This window comes from Peromyscus eremicus, chromosome 4 (assembly GCF_949786415.1).
Source record: "Peromyscus eremicus chromosome 4, PerEre_H2_v1, whole genome shotgun sequence".
NCBI lineage: Eukaryota > Metazoa > Chordata > Mammalia > Rodentia > Cricetidae > Peromyscus > Peromyscus eremicus.
The window spans coordinates 101,578,701-101,599,612 of NC_081419.1; the positions used below are offsets into that span (position 1 = coordinate 101,578,701).

Here is a 20,912-nt window from a genome sequence, read left to right on the forward strand (position 1 = left end):
CAGTGAAGAATGTGGACATACTTCAGGCCTGTTCTGGGAAGTAGACAGGTCCTCCTTGTGAGACAACTCCACCACTTGATGCAATTTCTTATGAAGTTCATCCATTTTCTGTTTCAACAGTTGCTCTTCAAAAGCATTTGCTTCTTTCCTTTTCAAATAATGTCTGTCTTCACTAACTTTAAGAAACATTAAAAAGCATGGTTTGCTCTCAAAATCTCATCAGAGTATTGCATGCAAAATGAGCAAAAGGTCACCATTTAGGACAGATATTTTTAAAATCAAAGTTTTCCATATTTTTTCAATTTTAGAACTGAAACTTACATTACCTTTTAATTGTAATCTTTACCTGTCCTCACCACAATTACTATTAAATACGGTCATATGTTATATTAAAAAAAAGCCCGTTATGTGATCAATAATACTCAGCAATGGTAGTCTAATACTAAACATTTCTTATAAAACAATCATACTGTGCTACAAATCACTTGAAAATGACTTTTCACTCATTCTTATTTCTAATTACTTTATCTTACATATGTGTATATGTGCTTGTGTTCATGTGCACACGTATGTATGTATATATGGCTCCAAAGAGCCTCAGGAGCCATCCCTTCGGTTTTGTTCTCACTGGCCTGGAGCTAACCGAGGAGTCTAGGCTGCCACTGCTACCCGAGTGCTGTGATTACAAGTGTGTGCCATAACACTTGTCTTTTTAATGTAGTTCCTGGGAATCAAACTCACATCCTCATTATTGCATGGCAAGCATTTACTGACTGAGTTATCTCCCCATCCACCAATGTCCCCCACTTCAGATTTTTAAAAAATGTAACTTTTCAAAGGAATATTGAAGCATTAAAGGGCACAAGTCCCAAGCAAGGTATATATGTGGAGGTCAGAGGACAACTTGCTGGTTCTCTCCTCCTACCAGGTGGGTCTTAGGGTCAGAACTCAGGTAGTCATACTTGGTGGCTTTTAATTTTTTTTAATTATGTGCGTGTGTACATGTACATGTTTGTGATGGTGCCTACAGAGGCTAGATGTGTTGTGTCCCCCTGGAGCTGGACATTACAGGGTGTTGAGTCACCTGACATGGGTGCCGGGCACTGAACTCAGGTCCTTTGCAAAAGCACTAGCAGCTCTTAACTGCTGAGCCACCTCTGCAGCTCACCTCTTCAGGAAAAGGTGTACTAGGGTCAGACTTCAAACAAATTTCCAATAAAAATCAAATCTGCTTAGAGACTACAGATTGTGGCACATGAACAATTCGAAATGTGCCCTCCAACAAATACTGACTTTTCTCTATAGTTGATTAAATATAAAAATAATGAACATATGGGCAGTTTAGAGAGTTTGCCGCTCTTGGCAAGTTCAGTTCAGTTCCTGGCACCTATATCAGAGCACACAACTTCTTCTGGCCTCTGAGGACACTGTACTCACATGCACAACCCACTCACACATAGCTTTAAATTAATAAAATCTTTAAAAAGGTAATGAATAAAAGGCTCACATAGTAGATCTAGTCAAAATAACCTAGAGGGCATAAAGCCCTGAGTGGAACCAAGGTTTATTTTCCTCTATGTTGTTAGAGTAAAAATACTTTACTTTAAATGTGCCTTTATAGTAAAGGCACATTTCCTTATGAGGAACAAAAAGTAGTATTTATTCCATAAACATAAATAACCTGGCATGCTGATCAGAAGGCTACTTCTGCATATTTGTTTACAGTAGATACAAACTTGGAAAATCTCTTCTGAACCTCAGTTCTCAATCAAATCCTTTCACAGAACAAATAAATGCTCTACAAATTTAGTACTACTGTATACAGAGGTTCAAATTCACACAGATGATAGCGAAATGCCACCTATTTCACTAATGCAAAGGCAACACCAGTAAGGATGCTTATTGTGGTGCTGTTTCAACTGTTATCAGTTCAGCAATGGAGCCTATGGTCAAGCCTTGCTGCTAGGCTAGTGTCTAACAAAGACTTCTAGGCTTCTGACAGAAGGTGCTCAAGACATTCATTCTCTCGTCTTTCATTCAATTATGTGATTGCTCATCCTTTAAAAAGGCACAAAATAAAACAAGATATTGAGTGCAAATACCCCACTGTTCATGCTTTTTCCGTTGATTGTATTTCTGGGCCCTTAGTTCTTCAAAGGAAAATTCTGAATCCCCACGAATAAGCTTTTCCTTGCAGTACATAACAACCTGCTGAGTGTCAGTCTTGGGTGCCACAGATGAGCTGACAGAGCATTCTGATTTTGAAATCATGATCACTCTCTGTTCCCTACTGGGGAGAAAGACACCGTTTACAACAGTGTACTCAAGCAACTTGAAGGAAACTTAAGTAATAATGTATTCATTGTACTTGCATATTAGACTCTTTATCACAAGCAGAAGGTGTCACACCAAAACATTCTGAGCCCTAAAAGACAGAAAACAAACATGAGCATTCACTTACCAAAGACAACCCTTCACACAAATTACTTCACAATTAATCTGAAAATGCTCCATGAGAAGGAGCCTCTTAATCTCAAGTAGATTTACATGTTTATAGAAATCATGATTAATAGCTGGAGCTTTAATTGACATTATTTTTACTTAACTTTTCAAACTGAGGTCCCCCAAAAGAAAACACTTTAAATTTAAGACATTAAAATTCCCTTCTGGTATTTCTTTACTCTCAGAAGTTCCCAATAGTAGCAATAACCCAATTATTTATTTATCAACAAATATTTATTGATATTTCACAAATATCATACAATGAGCTAGGTTTGGGGAATATGACCAAAAGTAACACTCATTTCATCTGTGTAAAAATTTAGAGTAGGAGAAAGAATGAGGGTGGCAAACATTCTAAGACACAAATTGTGACAATCTACACAATCTATCAAAGTTAGACATGCATGTTCTACGTCTAGGAATATGCCACATTAGTAAAACAGACATTTAATCCATTTACATTGGATTAAGCTACAAGAAGGTCCTAAAGAATGATTGTCTATGAAAGAGAAAGATGCTAAGAAACATAAAGCTGAAGAGGAGATTGGAGTACTTTTATGTTTATAAGTAGGCAAGGCAGAAGAGATTTAGATGGGTCAAAAATATTTAGGGGGATGAAAAGTAGGCACAAGTTTGAAGCTACTTTTTCCCAGGCAAACAGCAGAGAAAGATGCCGTTACCTATGTAATGGTTGGTAGCAGAAAATGAGAAGATATCTTCTGCTATGTTGCAGAAATACTTTGTATTTTTATAGCTATGAGAGTGAGATAGACACATCCCAAATTTGAGGAGAATGAAGTTTAAAATCACAATAATTTGGTATTAAAGAATTAACTGGTAAGTACACGAGACATATAATATCAAGAGTGGTGTGGAGATCGGGGTCTGGTGAAGGGGCTGTCAGTAGGCGCCATGTCGGGCCGCGAGGGTGGCAAAAAGAAGCCCCTGAAACAGCCCAAGAAGCAGGCCAAGGAGATGGACGAGGAAGATAAGGCTTTCAAGCAGAAACAGAAAGAGGAGCAGAAGAAACTCGAGAAGCTAAAAGCCAAGGCCGCGGGCAAGGGACCCCTGGCCACAGGTGGAATTAAGAAATCTGGCAAAAAGTAAGCTGTTCCTCATATCTGAGATGATGGTGACCCTCTTCCCTTCCTATTTAAACATCTGGATTCCCTGCCATAACATCTTTGCCACCTACAGCTAGAATGAAGTGTTTCCCTGGAGCCTGTTAAACATCTGGATTCCCTACTATAATAACATCTTTGCCACCTATAGTTAGAATGAAGTGTTGCCCTGGAGCCTGTTGTACATTGTAATAAACTTTTGTAAAAAAAAAAAAAAAAAATTATAATAATAAATAATACAACGGCTCATTGTCTCTAGTGTTCAGCAATTCCTACCTCAGCTGTGAATTTAAAGTAAACTCAGTCCGAAATCCTACCAGAGCTGTTTCATCTTTGTTGTACTCTGAATTCTGTGTCACTTTGAATTAATTAAACCAACTCATTAAAAGGCAAAAGAAAAAAAAAAAAAAAAGAGTGGTGTGAAACATAGGGAAGAAATGCTTGGAAAGTGCCAGAGCTCTGGTTGAGGTTATGTGCTTAAATGTTTGAGGTTCTGGGTTTTTTCTAAAGCTGGGCTCAAAAACCACCAAATGTGATCCAAAATAGGGATTTCCTAGGCCTACAAAGAGGCCAGCAGAACAAATAGAGGATATTAGGAAGAAACTGCAGACAGGGGTTTGTGTGGCAGGCAGGTGTCCTTAAGTCTGACAACGAAGCTATATTGGAGTTGAACAGATAGAGGATGAAAAGGCTCAGCGCTGCCATGGAGTGGTGGCTGAAACGGAGGTCAGTCACAGGAGACAGGGTCAATGGAGTAAGATGCAAAGGCAGACATAAAAGATAGCCAGGATGGCTGTCCAATAACATCCCTGATTTCTATACAACATACAAATAAATGCCCTGTTACCAGACTCTGAGGAACACAGGCTGAGTTTTTTCCTGGACTTGACTTTGTTGTCACGACTTGGTTTAAAATCTGTGCACTCTGCAGAGGTTCTGAGGTTGCAGCTATGAGGGAAAAGAAAGTGAAATGAGTAATAAGTGAAAAGTAACTTTAAATAGAATTAAAACAATACATTCCACTGTTCTTTCAGTATGTTGTATTTAATAAAATCTATTTGAAGCTGGAGAGATGGCTCAGCAGTTCAGAGCATTTGTTCTGTTGGAGGACTGAGGTATAATTCCCAGCATTCACATGGCTCACAGTCATCCATAACTCTAGTTCTAAGGAATATGATACCCTCTTCTGACTCAGGTGGGCACTAGGTATGTATATAGTGCAGACAAACATGCAGGCAAAACACTCATACATATAAAAGAAAATATCTAACACATAAATTAAAAAATTACTTTAAAAATCAAACCATTTTAAATTGTCACAGAAAATGGACTAATTTTCAGTGAAGAAAGATATCTGAGAAACAATATTCTAACCAACTCAAGAAGTTAAGATAATACCTGGATGGAATATAAAGCCTAAGTGGTTATTTTAAACAAGATGACAGTGACTGTTGTTGAAATGGGATCTTTATTTCTAAGGGAAAAGGACACGTTTTTAAAAGTCGCATTTACACCTATTTGATGTCAGCTCTGAACAGATGGAGAGTCCAGCGTATCCCCTCTTTGTGTTGTAGGATATTTAGCAGATACTAGAATGAACAACTGTTTTTTTAGAAGTACTTCGACGTTGAAGAATCCTTGTGGAAAACAGTGATTATTTCCCGTGATATGTAGAGCTGTTTTGCTGAAGGGGCTTTGCAGCCATCCCACGACTTTGGTTACAAGAAGCTTCAGGTACATCTGAGGTTCTTATGTAATTATGTATTGCACATGATACATAATAAAAGACTGGAGCCATGGAGGCATGTGATGCTCTCCTTCAGTAAGACATGTAAATCAAGATTGGGGACCTTGGTATGAGGAAATACTTTGTGTAACAATCAATAAATACACCTTTGTACGGCTTTCGGGGTTCATTCTATCACAAGAGGCTGGATCTTCCTGCTGCCACACTGGCCTTAAAATTTCATCTTGGGAGTGCCTTCTTTCTTCAACTGACCCATGCTATACAGTGCACCCCAACATCTTTGAGATTATATATATATATATATATATATATATATATATATTTTTTTTTTTTTTTTAAAGACAGTATACTGTTATGTAGCCCTTGCTGTCCTCAACACTTACGTTCCTTCTGTGTTAGCCTTCCTTCTGAGTACACTACACTATATCTAGATATTAGCTTGTTATTTTTTGAGGTAGATTCATTAAATTTTGCTTGCAGGTTTACTCTATTACAGTGCTAAAACACAGCCCCCTGCTATCCAAAGCTGTTTTGTAAGATTATTATCAGGAGTGCTTTCACTATTACCCAAAACAGCAATTTGGTTTTTGGTTTTCATTAAATACTACATGAGGCTGTTTTTAACAAACAAAACAAAACACACTTAGTACAAATTACAGACTAAATTTTCAACAATCTAGACATTTTTAAAAAGTATTATTTTACCTTGAGCTTGCAAATGGGCTCCAGTAAGACGTGCCTGGAACAGACTAAAAATAGAAAATACATATAGATCTTTACAGTTTAATATACATCTATATTGAAATGGAAACTAAATATAACAGACAATAAAAACAAAAAAAGAAAAACTGAGTTTCAAGTTGCTTTAAACTTCAGACATAAAATTCTGGGAATATTTGTATTAGAAAAGTCTTCTTTTTACACAGTTTATATCATTATTTTTCAAATTCACCTAGCACATGCACCTTCTTTCTCCATGAACCAAGTCTGCAGATCATTTCATAGCACTTTTGCATACCAATTCGACCTTTTAAAAACTGTGCAGCTCCCAAGCCTGACATTTGTGGGTAGTGAAAGAGAGAGTGTATATTGTATAAAGAAATATACAACTAAGCACTAAATTTTGACTGATTCATAATTCAAACAAACTAACGGTAACAAAACCATTTTACTGATGGTTTGAAAAGGTACAAAATTAGATACTATTAAAGAATTATTGTTAACTTTATTAGGTGACATAGAATAAGTCCATAGATAACATTTTTTTTTTTTTTCTGTGTAGCTTTGTACCTTGAAATTCACTCTGTAGCTCAGGCTGGCTTGAACTCACAGAGATCTACCTGGCTCTACCTCTTGAGTGCTGGAATTAAAGGTGTGCACCACCACCACCCGGCTATAGATAACATTTTTTAAAGAGGATTGCAGTGGTGTTTGAGAGAAAAGATTCTCCATCAGTACAGGGACAGTGAGACTACTCAGCAGGTAAAATACTTCTGCCAGGCCTGACCACCAGAGTTCAATCTCCAGAAACCTCTGACCTCCATACACTTGCAGTGGTGTTCTTGCCCCAAACAAATAAGTTAAAAAGACAAACAAATATCATTAGTACAGAAAAAAAAAGATTAAGGGGCTGGAGAGATGGCTCAGAGGTTAAGAGCACTTGCTGCTCTTCCAAAGACTCAGGTTTGATTCCCAGCACCTAGATGATGGTTCACAACTGGATCCAATGCCCTCTTCTGGCCTCTATGGGCACCAGGCATACACATAGTTCACATACATACATTTAGGCAAACTACCATATTTTAAACAAACTGTTAACCATTAAACATACTGATTTTTCTTATGTAAATTTGAAGATTCTCATAATAAAATTTTTTTAAGGCACAAATACTATAGTAAAACTGAAAAAAAATAGGTAAGTATATTGAATGCTGGCAAGGGGTGTAATGCATAGTAGGTCTTCAATTCGTCTAATGAGAATGCAGAAGAAAATCTTTAAATAGATGGTTTGGTTTTATGTCCCACATGCCTTGAAACTGTTTAAACATACTTTTATTCAATTATTCCAATTCTAGATGCTATCAAAACAAGATAAATGTAAGAAATATATTATCTTTAGGGGCAAAGATCTTGACATATAGTATGTATGTAGCAAGACTTTGTAAAGCATGTTTGCAATTCTGTAATATAGCAAGAAAAAAGCTTTCTATATTTTCAAGTTTTCCTAAATGAGGCATTTTTAATAACAGAAAAGTAACAGAACAAAAACATGTGTGTGCAAAAAAAAAAAACAAGGTATTCGTTGATATGCAGTATTTACTATGGTTTGAATTGTCACCAAAACTCATGTTGAAACTCAATCCCCATTGGGAGGATTTATAAAATGTTATCTCCAGCAGTGGTGGCACAGGCCTTTAATCCCAGCACTTGGGAGGCAGAAGCAGAGGCTGAGGTAGGTGGATCCCTGTGAATTTGAGGCCAGCTTGATCTACAAAGTGAGTTCAAGGACAGCCAGAACTGTTACACAGAGAAACTCTGTCTTGAAAAACCACACACACACACACCCCAAGGTTATCTCCAAAATGTGATTAGATCAAGAGAGCTCTGTCTTCATGAATGGACAAGTCTATTCATGGCTTAATAGGTTATTCTGAGGGGACAGTTTGTTCTGTCTCTTGTATGTGCCCTTCTTGTGATGTGATGTTCTGTATTGCCTCACAATTCTGCAGTCTAAAGTGACATTACAAAATCTGTCACGCACCATCCTAAGAACAGTATGAAGCTCCGTGTTTGCATTCAGACCTACAATACACAGACAGTATAGCTTACAGTTAAAGTAGATATACAAAATATACACAAAGGAAAAGATGGGTCATAGACTTTTAAACTACCTGTATTGTTGTTGTAGTAGTTCTTTAGGTTCAGCCTGGTTTTGAATTCCTCTCCGAAAAACAGCACTGGCATGCTGCAGTGCTCCCTGGGCTTCCAGATGCCCCGCCCAAGATATATACAGAGGAGATGACTTGGTTCCAATTCCCTGGTTGTACAGGAACTCAAAAAACTGATGGAGGTCACTGTTGTACTCAGCCTACAGAAACCCAGAGCAGAACCACACAAAAACAATGAGGTATAAAGAGATAGTAAATGGATACAGGGGGCAGCTAGACAGGGAGAATGACTTCTAATCTTCCACACTAGGAAACTGTGATTGATAATTTTATATTCCAAAATAGCTAATAGAGAGGGTTTTGATTTCCAACACATAGAAATGATAACTATTGGAGGTTATATACCAATTATTCAGATCACAATGTCATACATTGTTTACATGTTGTTACTCTATTCCATATGAATAACTGTTATATACAAGACAACCAAACTGCTAGGCTGGGTCTGTCCCAGAACCTAAAAAGCCCTACATTGTTTAATCTTCATGAAAGTCTAGGAATGTTGTATAGGTAAAGACATTATGTTGTTTTCAGATGATAAATCTAAAAATTCTCTCTTCCCTTGATATTCAAGGATTATGAAAGTATTTCACAAAATATTGATTCAGTATTTCACAATGATCCATTACATGAAATATTGCTTTAGTCTTAACCTGAGGTTACACAAGTTCCACAGGGTGCCTTTAATTACAGTATTTTATAATTTAGGGAACAATTTCATGTGCACTTTATCTATTCCATATGATTTTATTACTAGAATTCATAGCCCCAAGCTTTCATTTCAGATTAGACTGAAGAAGAGTCCTATTCTCTTTTAACAGTTGGTAACAATATTTTTTTATTTTTTTGGTTTTTTGAGACAAAGTTTCTCTGTGAAATAGTTCTGGCTGTCCTGGAACTCACTCTGTAGACCAGGCTGGCCTCCAACTCACAGATCTGCCTGCCTCTGTCTCCTGAGTGCTGGGATTAAAGGCATGTGCCGCCACCACCACCCAGTTTGTTAACAATATTTTAATTAAAAACGTGTTCCCAGTAAGGATTATTCTACCTGTACTGCATAATGTACAAATCTTAACTGGTTTTCAAATTCTTTTTAAAATGTGTTGTTTGTTATATTTTTATTATTTACAATGATTTTTAAATTTAAATACATTTTGATCATATTCTTCCCCTCCCCCAAATCCTTCCAGATCCTCTCCTCCTCCCTACTCACCCAATTTGAAGTTCTTTCTTAAAAAAAACAAAACAAAACAAAAACCCAATACAACAATAACCCTTCCCAAACCTAGAAAATAGAATACATCAATGCCCCAAAAGGAAAAAACAAAAAACAACAACAAAAAAGTCGCAACCAAATAAAGCACACAAAAAACGGTGAAGTCCATTATTTGCTGGTCAACTACTCCTGAACATGAGACCTGACACTCCACATCAAAGTTGAACAGGACAAACCAAGAGAAGACAAGAGTCAGAGACATACTTGTTCCCACACTCAGGAATCCCATACAATCACTGAACTGGAAGTCATAATATAAATATAAAGAGAGAGTCCTACCCTACTACAGCTGGAGACTGCTTTCTCCTTTTAGTACTACAGTTAGTCTCTGAGTTAAAACTCCCAGAGACCTTAGCATCTAAGAGCTCTTGCTTATTTTCTCTCTCTCTCAAGCACAGTTCTCCTCCTCCTCCTCCTCCTCCTCCTCCTCTCCTTTTTTTGAGACAGGGTCATGCTACACACCCTTGACTGGCCTGGAACTCACTACGTGGACCATGCTGGCCTCAACTCAGAAACCTGCTTGCCTCTTTCTCCCAAGAGCTGGGATTAAAGGTGTGAGCCACCACAACCGGCTTCAACCACATTTCGTATCCAACAACTCATTTAACTTTTTGTTTCTATCTCATGTTGGAACGTACATATACAAAATAAAGAAGAGTTTTAAAATTAAATCACTGATTCCTCAATATTTCAAAAGCTAAGACTCTAAAATACATACCTCTGACTATATAACTTCTAAATAAGTTCATGAATATAAACAAGAAATTGATATGGAAAGGCAGTCTAAAATGATCTTAACAGGGAAGGGGACCAAAAATAAAATATTATATTTAGTTATCTACCTGAAATTATACTCACAAATTTTAAGCAATAATTGATGAATCTTGAGTCATTATGGTACCTCTTCTTATCTAAAAATTCCTTCATTAAATGTTGCAATAATATCATCAAGTATTCTTTATTTTCAGGAAAATTCTCTTCTATCCACTTCATAAAGCTAGAAAAATATGGATATTAGTTTTCCACAGGGTAGCATATGGTTCCTTTGTTTAAAGGAAAACAAACAAAAAAATACACACTAACCTTTCCCACTCCCCAAGTGGGTCATTACCCTGGTAGCTTTGCATATGGGCTTCAAACATGCTACAAGAGAAAAGTACATACATGAGAAATTAGGAATAATTCCTAGAAGCCAAAGATACATTCTACATTATGTCATCTATATGCTTGAAAAATGGAAATTTTGAATATCAACCTAAACATCACATAAAAGGACATTTAGAGGTGTTCAGAAGAATCAGAAGCAGTATTTGCCCTCAGGTCAATCTAGATTCACTGGTCCCTAATGTCACTGCCACCCAGTGGGACTGAGACAGGACTACTCAGGCCCTTCTCCTTATTCTCAGGAGCATAGATAAGATAGGGAGTTAGAATAAGATGCAAAGAAAGCCTCCCCTTTGGTGGGACAGCCCCAGAGACAGTTTGCTTGAGTCCAAATCTAACCCTGTCCCAGAGGAAAAGCTCACAGTGACAGTACTGGTAAACACCCACAGACCTCCTAGAGGACTTTCCTTTCCTTACTTCCATAGCACCTAGCCACAGCTCAAGGAGCCAAGCAAGCAAATCAAATTCTAATGACCTCGGGTGCTAGGGGGTAAACAAACAAAAATCATAAAAACAGTGCCGTGTCACATGAAGTAATAAAAGGGAAAAGGGGGGTGGCAAACTAAGGAGTAAGCATAGGGCAAAAGCTATCTTTAGTGACATGTGACCAATGCTAGATAGCTACCACAGCCATGTGAGGGAAATCAAAAGGCTGACAGAACTTGAGGGACAAAGTCGAGTTCTATCTGCATTTTAACACGTCTTTGTTCTTTCACGGAAAGGAACAGGGGTGGGAATACGAGTAGGAATGGGTTAGGGAGCAGAGTCTTAGTGGGTAGTATGTGGGACCAGGAGAGAAGAGCTGGAGTACAGCGTCAGAGAGGCAGGATGGGAAGAAACTGTATTCTGAATAGGAAGCAAGCTGAAAAACCATCCTAGGTTTTCAAACTGAGAAATGATAAGATTAGGGGAAAAGAATTTAAAACCAGCAATTTTTTTTTTCAGAAATGACTAGAAAATCAACCTCCAAATACAATTCACTGGCATACTGAAATGGTTATTCAGAGAAACTATAGACAGCAATGGCTTTTTCATAATTTTGTGCACAGAAGTAGTATAGATTTTAGCATTTCTAGTATTTTTTAAATTAAGTCAAGGAATTTCACTTTTTGGATTCTTTTCAGCATGTCTGAATTGCTAGCACCACGACTTTTGTCCTTTGAGGTTCTTATTTAGCAAAATAATACAACTATTTGTCCAAGGCAAACAAACATTCAACAGCCTCACACCGACCCTACTCCCCGGGAAAATGGCTCGCACACACTGTAACTTAATACTAAAACATCTATCATTAAAACAAGCTAGCCTTTTAAAAGTCAAAATACCTAGTTTCTTTTTTTAAATGGGGAGGGGCTTTCGAAAGAGAATATCTAGCAGATATAATTAAAAATTAAATTGCTCTATGCCAATAGGCTTTGAGTACCTGACTCTACGGATACCCAAAGGGCTGATAAAAATAAAAGTCTCCTTCCTGTAATATGATTTAACAGTTTTAAAAGGTTTTACAACACAGGCTGGGTAAGGCAAAAATTAAAATAAAATATAAAAAAGAAAAAAAAGCAATCAGTGTGGGAACTTAAAAAAAAATCTGCTTGCAGGTAGAAACAAATGACTCGACAATAGCATCTTCCTCCCATAAAGTTCAGCTTCAGTTTGTTTTTGTTTTTTAAACCTAGCAGGTAAATGAGAAACAGTAAATTCTTTCCCTAGTTGACCAGCGTTTTTATTAAGAGACTGAAATTCTCCCCTAAACACTTCGCCACCCAAGGTTTGGGGACTCGAAGGCGGGGCGTCTGTTTGGAGGAGGTCGGTTCCCCGCGGAGAAGACACACGCCGCGTCGGACGGTCCGCACGCCGCCCAAACCCCGCCACGGGACGGCGGCCGCTGCAGCGCCCGCTCCAGGGACCCCGGACCGCCGCCGCCGCCGCCGCCGCCGCCGCCTTGGCTGAGCCCTGGTGGGGCCCAAGGGAACGGCTGAGGAGAAAGCCCGGCCGAGGCACCCGGACTCAACCGCCCTGGCCGGCTCTCCGCGCGGCTCGCGCCCTCACTCCACCTGAGGGACACTTACCGAAAGACACTGTCTAGGTTGTCCATGACGAGATAAAGCGCACGGCGGCGCGACACCGAACCAGCCGCCGCCTCTCGTCACCGACCCCGAAGCCGATTCGAATCCCCCGCGCAGCCGCAGACGTAGAGCCGAACGTTGGCAGCGCGCCTGATCATTGGTCTCGGCTGAGGGAGAGCTGGCCAATCACTGGGGCCGTTGCTAGGAGACGAAGTCCCGCCCCCGGCACCGGCAGTTCCTCCCACTTCCCCCTAGCCTTGTAGGTGCCGTTTCCGTTCTAGTGAGATGCTAACCATTTTAGCACAGGGATTATTATTGTTATTTTTAGAAACCATATAAATTGCAGCTGGGTTACAAAATTACACCAGCAGGCTGGACTTGAGGACTCTGTGACTCTTTGTGCCTTCTTGGATCCTGAGAGTCTCGAGAATCTTTGCTTAAATAACAGAAATTGCTTAGCTGGTGAGTGGATTCAGCGGGTAAAGGGCTGACGGTATCCTGGAATCCACAAGGTGAAAGGGAAGAAAACCCACTTCCTCATGTTGTCCTCTGATCTCCACACGCACGCTGTGGCACATACACATATAACAAATGAGGAGACCACAATCATCCTGCACATAAACTCACACAGTCAAACCTACACATATGCATAAAAATAAGTAATTTTTAAAAAGAGTCCAGATATCCAAGAATAAATACAAAACATGTTCATGTGCCCTAAGAGTGAGTTGAGAAATAATCTGGTCTTCTCTGCTTCTTGAGTTTTAATAACTTCTCACTTTGCCTCTCAAGGCTCATTTGACCAAAGCAAGTAGAACATAAAAAGCTCATGTGATTACCTTCCTGTTTCTAGCTGTCCAATGAGTGTTTCAGCTCCCTTAAGTTGCTAAACAAGATGAATTGCAGCTCTGGACAAGTGGATATTTCCTAATCTAGAGAAAAGAATTAAGAGTGACTTCCCATTTGATTTCTTAAAATCATCTAATTACAGCTTGGCACTAAAATATTGCCTGTAATCACGATAGACACAGATATCAGAATATGGTAAGCACCACTAGGGGGAGTTCCGGGTTCTTATGGTCCATGTGGAAAGTAGCAAGCAAAATAAAAGATTAAGAATACACTTCCCAATCCCAGCATTTGGGAGGCAGAGACAGGCAGATCTCTGTGAGTTCAAGGCCAGCCTGCTCTACAGAGCAAGGACAGCCAAAGCTGTTACACAGAGAAACTCAGGCTCGAAAAACAAACAAACGAACAAAAAATACACTTCCAAAGAAGGAGTGGCCGAGAGTAGAGAGAAAGCTTAGACACTTGATGAAGGCTGTACAAAGGACTGGGGCTTTCGTGTCACATTCTTGGGCTTTTGGGTCATTTTCATAGCATGAAATTTCATGTGCATGCTCTGTTACATGTAGTTGTCTTTATAAATCCATGCATGACATGTGCCATTAGCATTTTCGTGTTATAATGTTACCTCCAGGCACCCTGGGGTTCAGTGCCAGTGGCTCTGGACAGTTCCAGATGGCCTCAGCCTAGCAGTCTCCAGCTGCCCTTTTGCCAACAGGTCGCTCTCATATACTAATTTAGTAGCCTTTGTGTAAGGCCTTCTGGACTTCACTCTCCACAGAACTCTTTTGCCTTAGTCAGAATCTGAATAACACTCTCTAGTTTGTATTCTTGGGAGCTAACGAAAGGATAGAGGAGAGGTAAAGTGAACCTAAGTTATGTATAGACACATCTACTAGATATCTAGTTTGGGCATACGTAGCGTCCATTTTCTTGTATGTTACGCAAGCACACTCTGTGTTGAACTGAGGATTTCTCTGAACAAAAGCTTCTAGTTAAGATAACGTGGAAAACTGTGGTATCTTGGTTTATCATAGAGTAGTCATTTGTGCTTTTCTATTCAGAGTCTTGTTTTACACATGCTGGGAAGTCTATGAGGAAGTCTACGGGGCACTGTAAAAAAAATAAGTGTGGCTAGCACGACTGTTCAAAATTAACCATGACCTGCCACCACAGAGCTGCTGCTCTTTAAACCATGCCTCCAATCAAACACCCACCCATCAAAACCGTCCTCATTACCTGGTGGGACTCACAAAAGAGCAGCTCCTGTGGACAAACAGCCGTGGGTGACCCCTTCTTTGGCCACTGCCCCTTCTAGTGTCCTCCATAACCTTGCCGTTCCTGAAGACACTGTGGTGGCTGTTTCAGGAGTCTATCCCTTCCCTATCCGTGGACGTTTGTCTAGAATTTGGGATAAGAAGTTTCAGTAAGTAAAAACTGTCCAAGTGTTCCCTCCGTCGCCTCTGTGTTCATCGTGAGCCTGACCCCAGAGCAACAGCATGAAGGAAAGCTCTAATTCCTGCCTGTTTTGTTCCACATGGCAGCTTTTTTGTCCCACTCCCAATCTTGCCATTTTTCTTACCTCAAGTTTCTGAACAATTCTGAACGATGTCATTGGAGGACCCTCCACAAACACACACAGTGTCCTCATCTGAAAAGAAGGGACTGTCTGGACAAGCCCCAGGGTATCTTTAAGCTCTTGACTTTATTATGGCTCTATGATTTCTAAAATTCACACACTGAAATGCTGAGGACAGGCTGTACCTTGCTACAGAACCAAAGCCCTGGGTGGTGACGTTCATGCCCTGGAGCCTCCATAAAAGCAGCATCCATTAATGAGGTCCCGGAATCAGTCCCACGGAGTGTAACTCAGCTATGTGAGCCCTGAATAGGGCATTCAGGAGGCCACTAAGAGCCATGTGCCCTTGGGCAAGTCATTAAACATGGCTGGTTGTTCATTTGTAGAAGCAGCTTAAAGGAAACTGGCCCACCAAACGCACAAGGCTATGCTATAACCCACCATCAACCACTGCGTGTGGGAATGCCCTCTAAATGACCTTGCTGTATTGGGAGGGAGAGTGTTGGTCTGCTATTCCTCCCAGGGTCATGAGGACAGGTGCAGTGCAGAGAGAAGCCAGAGACAGTTTTAGAGCCTTGCTCTTGTACTGAAGACCTGGACAGCTCTTGGGGACTAATCCTGATGCCATCTCCAGTCGACTATAGACCAGTTCATTCTTCTCCAAGGCTCATCACTGTTGGCTTCCTTCACTCCAGCTTTTCTCCTCAGGTCTTCATCTGGAATCTCTCATGGGAGAGATTTCTGGGCCTGGCCCAGGATTAGCTGGAACATCTGCTCTGCTGCCTCTGACCTCTCCTATCCTCCTGATGGCACTGAAGGACTCCTAGTCCCCAGCTGGGTACTTTTTGGTTACTTCTTTGTAGAGCTGTTTAGAGGCTCCTCAGCATTCTGAAGAGGGCAACATTTTTGTCCAACTGTGCTGCTTGTCAGGTTGAAGGCTTTGGAAAAAAGGAAACAGCTGGGGAGGATCTTCGAAAGCAGGAGAGGTGGCTGTCAAAGCCAATCCTCAGGAAGCTGCTGGATGGGGTGGCAGAATAGGCAGCACCTCCACATTTGACCCATAAAGCCATAGCATTCTCATAGAGGTTCCTGTCACACACTCAACTGCATTTGTTTGCTCTGCAGTGGGTAGCTGACTCATACGAAGCCAATCAAAGTCATATTAGAATTGTTGCTACAGCTGGAAATGAGGGAGAAACAAAGGTAGTCCCTCTCTCTCTCTCTCTCTCTCTCTCTCTCTCTCTCTCTCTCTCTCTCTCTCTCTCTCTCTCTCTCTCTCATTTTCCCAGACAGGGTTTCTCTGTGTAGTGCTGGCTGTCCTGGAACTCACTCTGTAGATGAGGCTGGCTGAGAACTCACAGAGATCCACCTGCCTCTGTCTCCAGAGTGCTGGAATTAAAGGCGTGCACCACCACCTGGTAAAGGTAGTTTCTTATGGTTAGAGCTGAGAAATAGGAGTTTAGGGGCCTGTTGATCTCTGTAGTTCCTACTTAGGAATGGGCTTTGGTCTGCCCTAAGAGAAGAAGACAGGAAAGACAGTGATAGAGAGAGGGAGGAAGAGAGAGAGGAAAAAATTACAAATATAGACAGAGAGTTGAGACAGCTAGTTCCAGTGGTTTGTGATGCTCTTCACACCAATGACCTTCTCCAGTTATGTTCCAATTTTCCTTGAGTTTTGTGAATCAAAGCATTTCCAATTTTACTGAAAAGAATTCAAACAGATTTTCTCACAGTACTCACCAGTCAGACATAAAGGAAGCAGGATATGAACATGCCCTGCTGAGAAAAGGTACCACCACATGGTAGAGTGTAGATAAGAAATATGGGTTAATTTAAGATATAAGAGCTAGTTAGTGATAAGCCTAAGCTATCAGCTGAGCATTCTTAGTTAATAATAAGTCTCTGTGTGGTTATTTGGGAGCCTGTGGTCCAATGAAAGACTCCGCCTACCAATGGCATTCCAACATGGGGCAAGGCCATGTATATTCACATAAAACTGAGAAAAGCTTAAGAAAAAGTTCCAGATACACAAAAATAGAGCCAAGCACAGTTTCCTAGTCCCAAAGTCTCTCACTTGGGCTCTTGTACAAAGGGGTGTCTCCCCACAGCTGCCTGCGGGGTTGAGCTGCCAGTGTACCATGAACTAAGTCGTGTGTCGGGCTTCAGGTTTTGCTCATGCAAATAGAAAAGTTTACAGATATGCAGTAAAGACACATCCAGATGGGAAAAAAACCTCTAAACGGGTTACAGTGTGTTTAAAATGTATATAAGCTTGGGATAGAAAAGAGAAAGGATATAGACATTCATAGGAGAAATAGTTTAAAAATAATAAAGTCTTTAAAGAGAGAAATAAAACAAAGAAACAGCAAGCCATGTAGAGATGGAAAATATACAGGGAGTCTGGATCTTATATGTTATTGTGTTGTTTTTAAATTCCTTGATTGCTGATGATCGAACAATAGCTGTTAAGTGACATTGGATTATGAAAATTACTGGATTAGACTATCCTATATATTTAAAAAATATCTTGACTTCAAAATGGAAGTCAAAAGACATGTTGCTTTGGGGAAAAGATTATGCTTTTGTTCCCACAGAAAATGAAGGGATATGGATTCATTCAGGGTTGAAGAAGATCAATGAAGACCCCTGAAAATCCTGGGCACAGATATAAAGAAATAAACCTAGAAAAACTATGAGACATATAATGTATATTTTACCTGCTCAAACATAAAACAAAAAATCATCTTTGGCTGATTATGTACAATACACAGTCTATACTTGTATTAATGCAAATATGTATGTTAACTTCAAAAGTTTATGTATTTTCAGAGCAAGGGGACAAAACACCAATAAAAGCAGATGGTCCAGGTGATCTGATATCTTAGAACACCTCTATTGCAGTTTCCTCAGAGTTTTGCATCCAGAACAACTTCAAGGCTGCTGGCTGACATGATACAGCCTCACAGACTACTCCAGTCAAGACTTAACCATTATCCTAAATTTTCTCAGGATCCCCCAAAGATGACAGTGCCCTCAGACAATAGGAAGCAATCTAGAAAAAACAATGCCCACATTCCCAAAGGATATTTGTCTTTGTTTAGGGGTGTTGTTGCAACTTATTATTTGTCATAATAAGGGAAAAAAAACCTAAACAGAGGAGTTAGATTCAAAGTTCTCTTTCTGAAGGAAAAGGGGTATATTATAGAGAAATTATGAGATAAAAAGGTAGATTACTGAATCTACTTTAATCCCCAAAGCAACTATTAATCACATGTATTTTACATTGTTATGTAAAATATTTTGGTTTATTGATACAAATTTAAAGTTATTTTTGCTATACTGTATATCTGTTTCTATTCTTGTTTGGGGTATTATGTTTATGCAGCTCACCTAAAAAAGGTAATGTATAATTAAGAAATAGAGGTTAGTAGTTAGTCATTTATAATAATCAAACTTGTAGTCATATTAGGTATGTATTCAAGGTTAAACAGACATATTTATATGGATAGATGGTCTTCAAACACTTCAAAGACTTACAGAATACGGCATTTAAAATATTTTAATAACATAAAGCTTTTCTTGACTGTGAGATATGTCTGCTCCTGGCAGTCCAATTTACTTCAAAAGATGATGATGGGCATTGAAAAAAACCTTTGTATGGAGTTTGCTTTCTTTGTGGCAAAAGCTAGCCACTGGGCAAAAAAATTGTTCTTGCCTCAATTGCTGACAATACACTGTCCAAACTGGATCATCAGGATGCAAAAGAAAGCAACTGCCAAACCTTGCCAAGACAAGGTAGGATAGTCCTTCAAAATTCTCTGCTTCTCAGAAATGTCTGTCAGATATACTAGGCCTATAGTCCAAAGATAGATGCTCCAATGTTGCAGAAGAACTTTGGTGACTGTCCAGGCAGCCAGATGTCCCTGTTGTTAGGTAACATTACACCCTTCTGGAGTCATTGATGGACTAAATGATTAGACTAAATGATTAGACTTAAAGTTTTCATTAGTTATGATAAAAGGCATAAATTAGGTATAAAACTTTAGACTCACAAAAATAAGATAGATGATTGAGTATTTTCTCTAATTTTGCCAAATACAAATAAACTGACTATTGTAACTATAATTCTTATTTCATAACTGTTTTTGTTGTATATAATTTTACTATGTTAAAGTTAAAACTTTCCTTTTTAATTAGACAAAAAGGGGAAAATGTTATAGAATAATTTTTTTATACATTGTAAAGTTGTGTCTTTGCTAAGGTGCCTTCTGATTGGTTTATTAAAGATCTGACTGGCCAATAGCTAGGCAGGATTTTGGGAGCAGAGAGAACACTAGGAAGAAGAAGGGAGGAGTCACAGAAGTTGCCAGCCAGATGTAGAGGAAGCAGGACATGAACATGCTATGATGAAAAAAGGTACTGCCACATGATAGAATATAGATAAAAAATATGGGTTAATTTAAGATGTAAGAGCTAGTTAGTAACAAGCCTAAGCTATCAGCCAAATATTTATAATTAGTAATATGTCTCTGTGTGGTATTTGGGAGCCAGTGGTCTCAACAAAAGACTCCCTCTGTGGTTTTCATTGACTTATAACTGAGAATGGATAACAGAATGAGGTGACTGAGAGAAGCCATATTTTGCTCCTTCTCCCCTGCCTCCTCTCTTCACATACACATACAAACATACATATGTGCTGGCGACCCTGTCAGAGGAGCAGCAGGTGACAATTGAAGTTTGAGGTGTCAGCCCACCAGGAGGAAAATCCTTGATGGGTGAATCTCAGATAGGCAAGGCCCCAAGACCACAGACTCCAGAATATCTTTTGCTTCTGCTGTGCCTTCATATGTTTGCCACTGCCATCTTTCTCTGGTATCTGGTGTGGTGTAAATGGGTGTGGGGAGACCCCCACGGCCTGTACTGTAGTGTGTTTGTCTCATGGAAACATCCCATTCTACTGGGCATCTGTACCTGTAGATTATTATGAAGATGATTTCTTCTTAAGCTATACTGTCTTAATAATAATATTAGTTTAAATAGAGTTTTGATGATTAAAAATATGTACAAGGATTGTCACAAAGCTAGGGCCTATGAGTTTCACCTAAGGAGTTGCGTAGATTGCAGCTCAGGTTAGTGATTAAGGAAAATAATTGAGTCCCAGGAGCCAGGCTGGCTCAAATTCTTTTAATCTTAATGTTGGGAGATGTGTTCACAGGTTTTGAAGTATATCATAGCTAAAACAAAGCTTTGAAAATAACTTAAAGTTAGACTGAGATGTTTTTGTCAAATAGTTTTGGGATGAAAAACCCATGAAAATCTAAAGTTTTGGAAAGGTGCATAGTTAAGTGAGGAACTCTTTAAGGTCAGGGAACAAGAACAAAGCAGCCCAATTTTCATTAGTTGATGTGCCTTTCTTGCTAGAATTGGTTGGTGACCAAAGGTGATGATTAATTCCTTATACTCATTTCTGCCCTCAATCTCCTGATGTAAAAAACTATTGATGAGTGAGTGTGCACCTTAAAGATTTAAAGTAGAGCTGACTGATTGTTTTTTCATGTATAAAAGTTTAAGGTTGTGATTACTTTAAGATTTCTTATAAGATTACCTTTCAAGATCAGTTATAAAGTGATTGGTCCTTTCTTTGTAACCACAAAACATAGTCT

The 20,912-nt window shown here is 39.3% G+C and overlaps 2 protein-coding genes across 6 annotated transcripts in view; one reads left to right on the plus strand and one right to left on the minus strand.

The window, feature by feature from the left end:
• The window catches only part of Bub1 (BUB1 mitotic checkpoint serine/threonine kinase), a 35,256-nt gene extending 20,089 nt beyond the window's left edge, over window positions 1–15,167 (minus strand). For 3 of the 5 annotated variants that reach the window (XM_059261380.1, XM_059261379.1, XM_059261377.1), the window contains exons 1-9: window positions 14,910–15,166; window positions 10,678–10,737; window positions 10,453–10,591; window positions 8,262–8,458; window positions 6,076–6,119; window positions 4,471–4,559; window positions 2,373–2,425; window positions 2,103–2,290; window positions 22–176 (exon numbers count right to left, since the gene is read on the minus strand). In XM_059261380.1, coding sequence (XP_059117363.1) covers window positions 22–176; window positions 2,103–2,290; window positions 2,373–2,425; window positions 4,471–4,559; window positions 6,076–6,119; window positions 8,262–8,458; window positions 10,453–10,591; window positions 10,678–10,737; window positions 14,910–14,998 — 1,014 coding nt within the window. In that variant the 5' untranslated portion in view covers window positions 14,999–15,166. Of the gene's footprint in view, window positions 1–21; window positions 177–2,102; window positions 2,291–2,372; window positions 2,426–4,470; window positions 4,560–6,075; window positions 6,120–8,261; window positions 8,459–10,452; window positions 10,592–10,677; window positions 10,738–14,909 lie in introns of all 5 variants that reach the window. The other 2 variants (XM_059261381.1, XM_059261378.1) reach the window with 2 other exon arrangements.
• LOC131909632 (translation machinery-associated protein 7-like) lies at window positions 3,385–4,020 on the plus strand. The gene has a single exon (XM_059261382.1). The coding sequence runs from the start codon at window positions 3,415–3,417 to the stop codon at window positions 3,607–3,609; it is 195 nt and encodes a 64-aa protein (XP_059117365.1). The 5' UTR covers window positions 3,385–3,414; the 3' UTR covers window positions 3,610–4,020.
• Window positions 15,168–20,912: the final 5,745 nt, after the last annotated feature.

Bases quoted from the DNA above. Each gene is read 5' to 3' on its own strand.
- LOC131909632 (XM_059261382.1), top strand. From the start codon at position 3,415: ATGTCGGGCCGCGAGGGTGGCAAAAAGAAGCCCCTGAAACAGCCCAAG.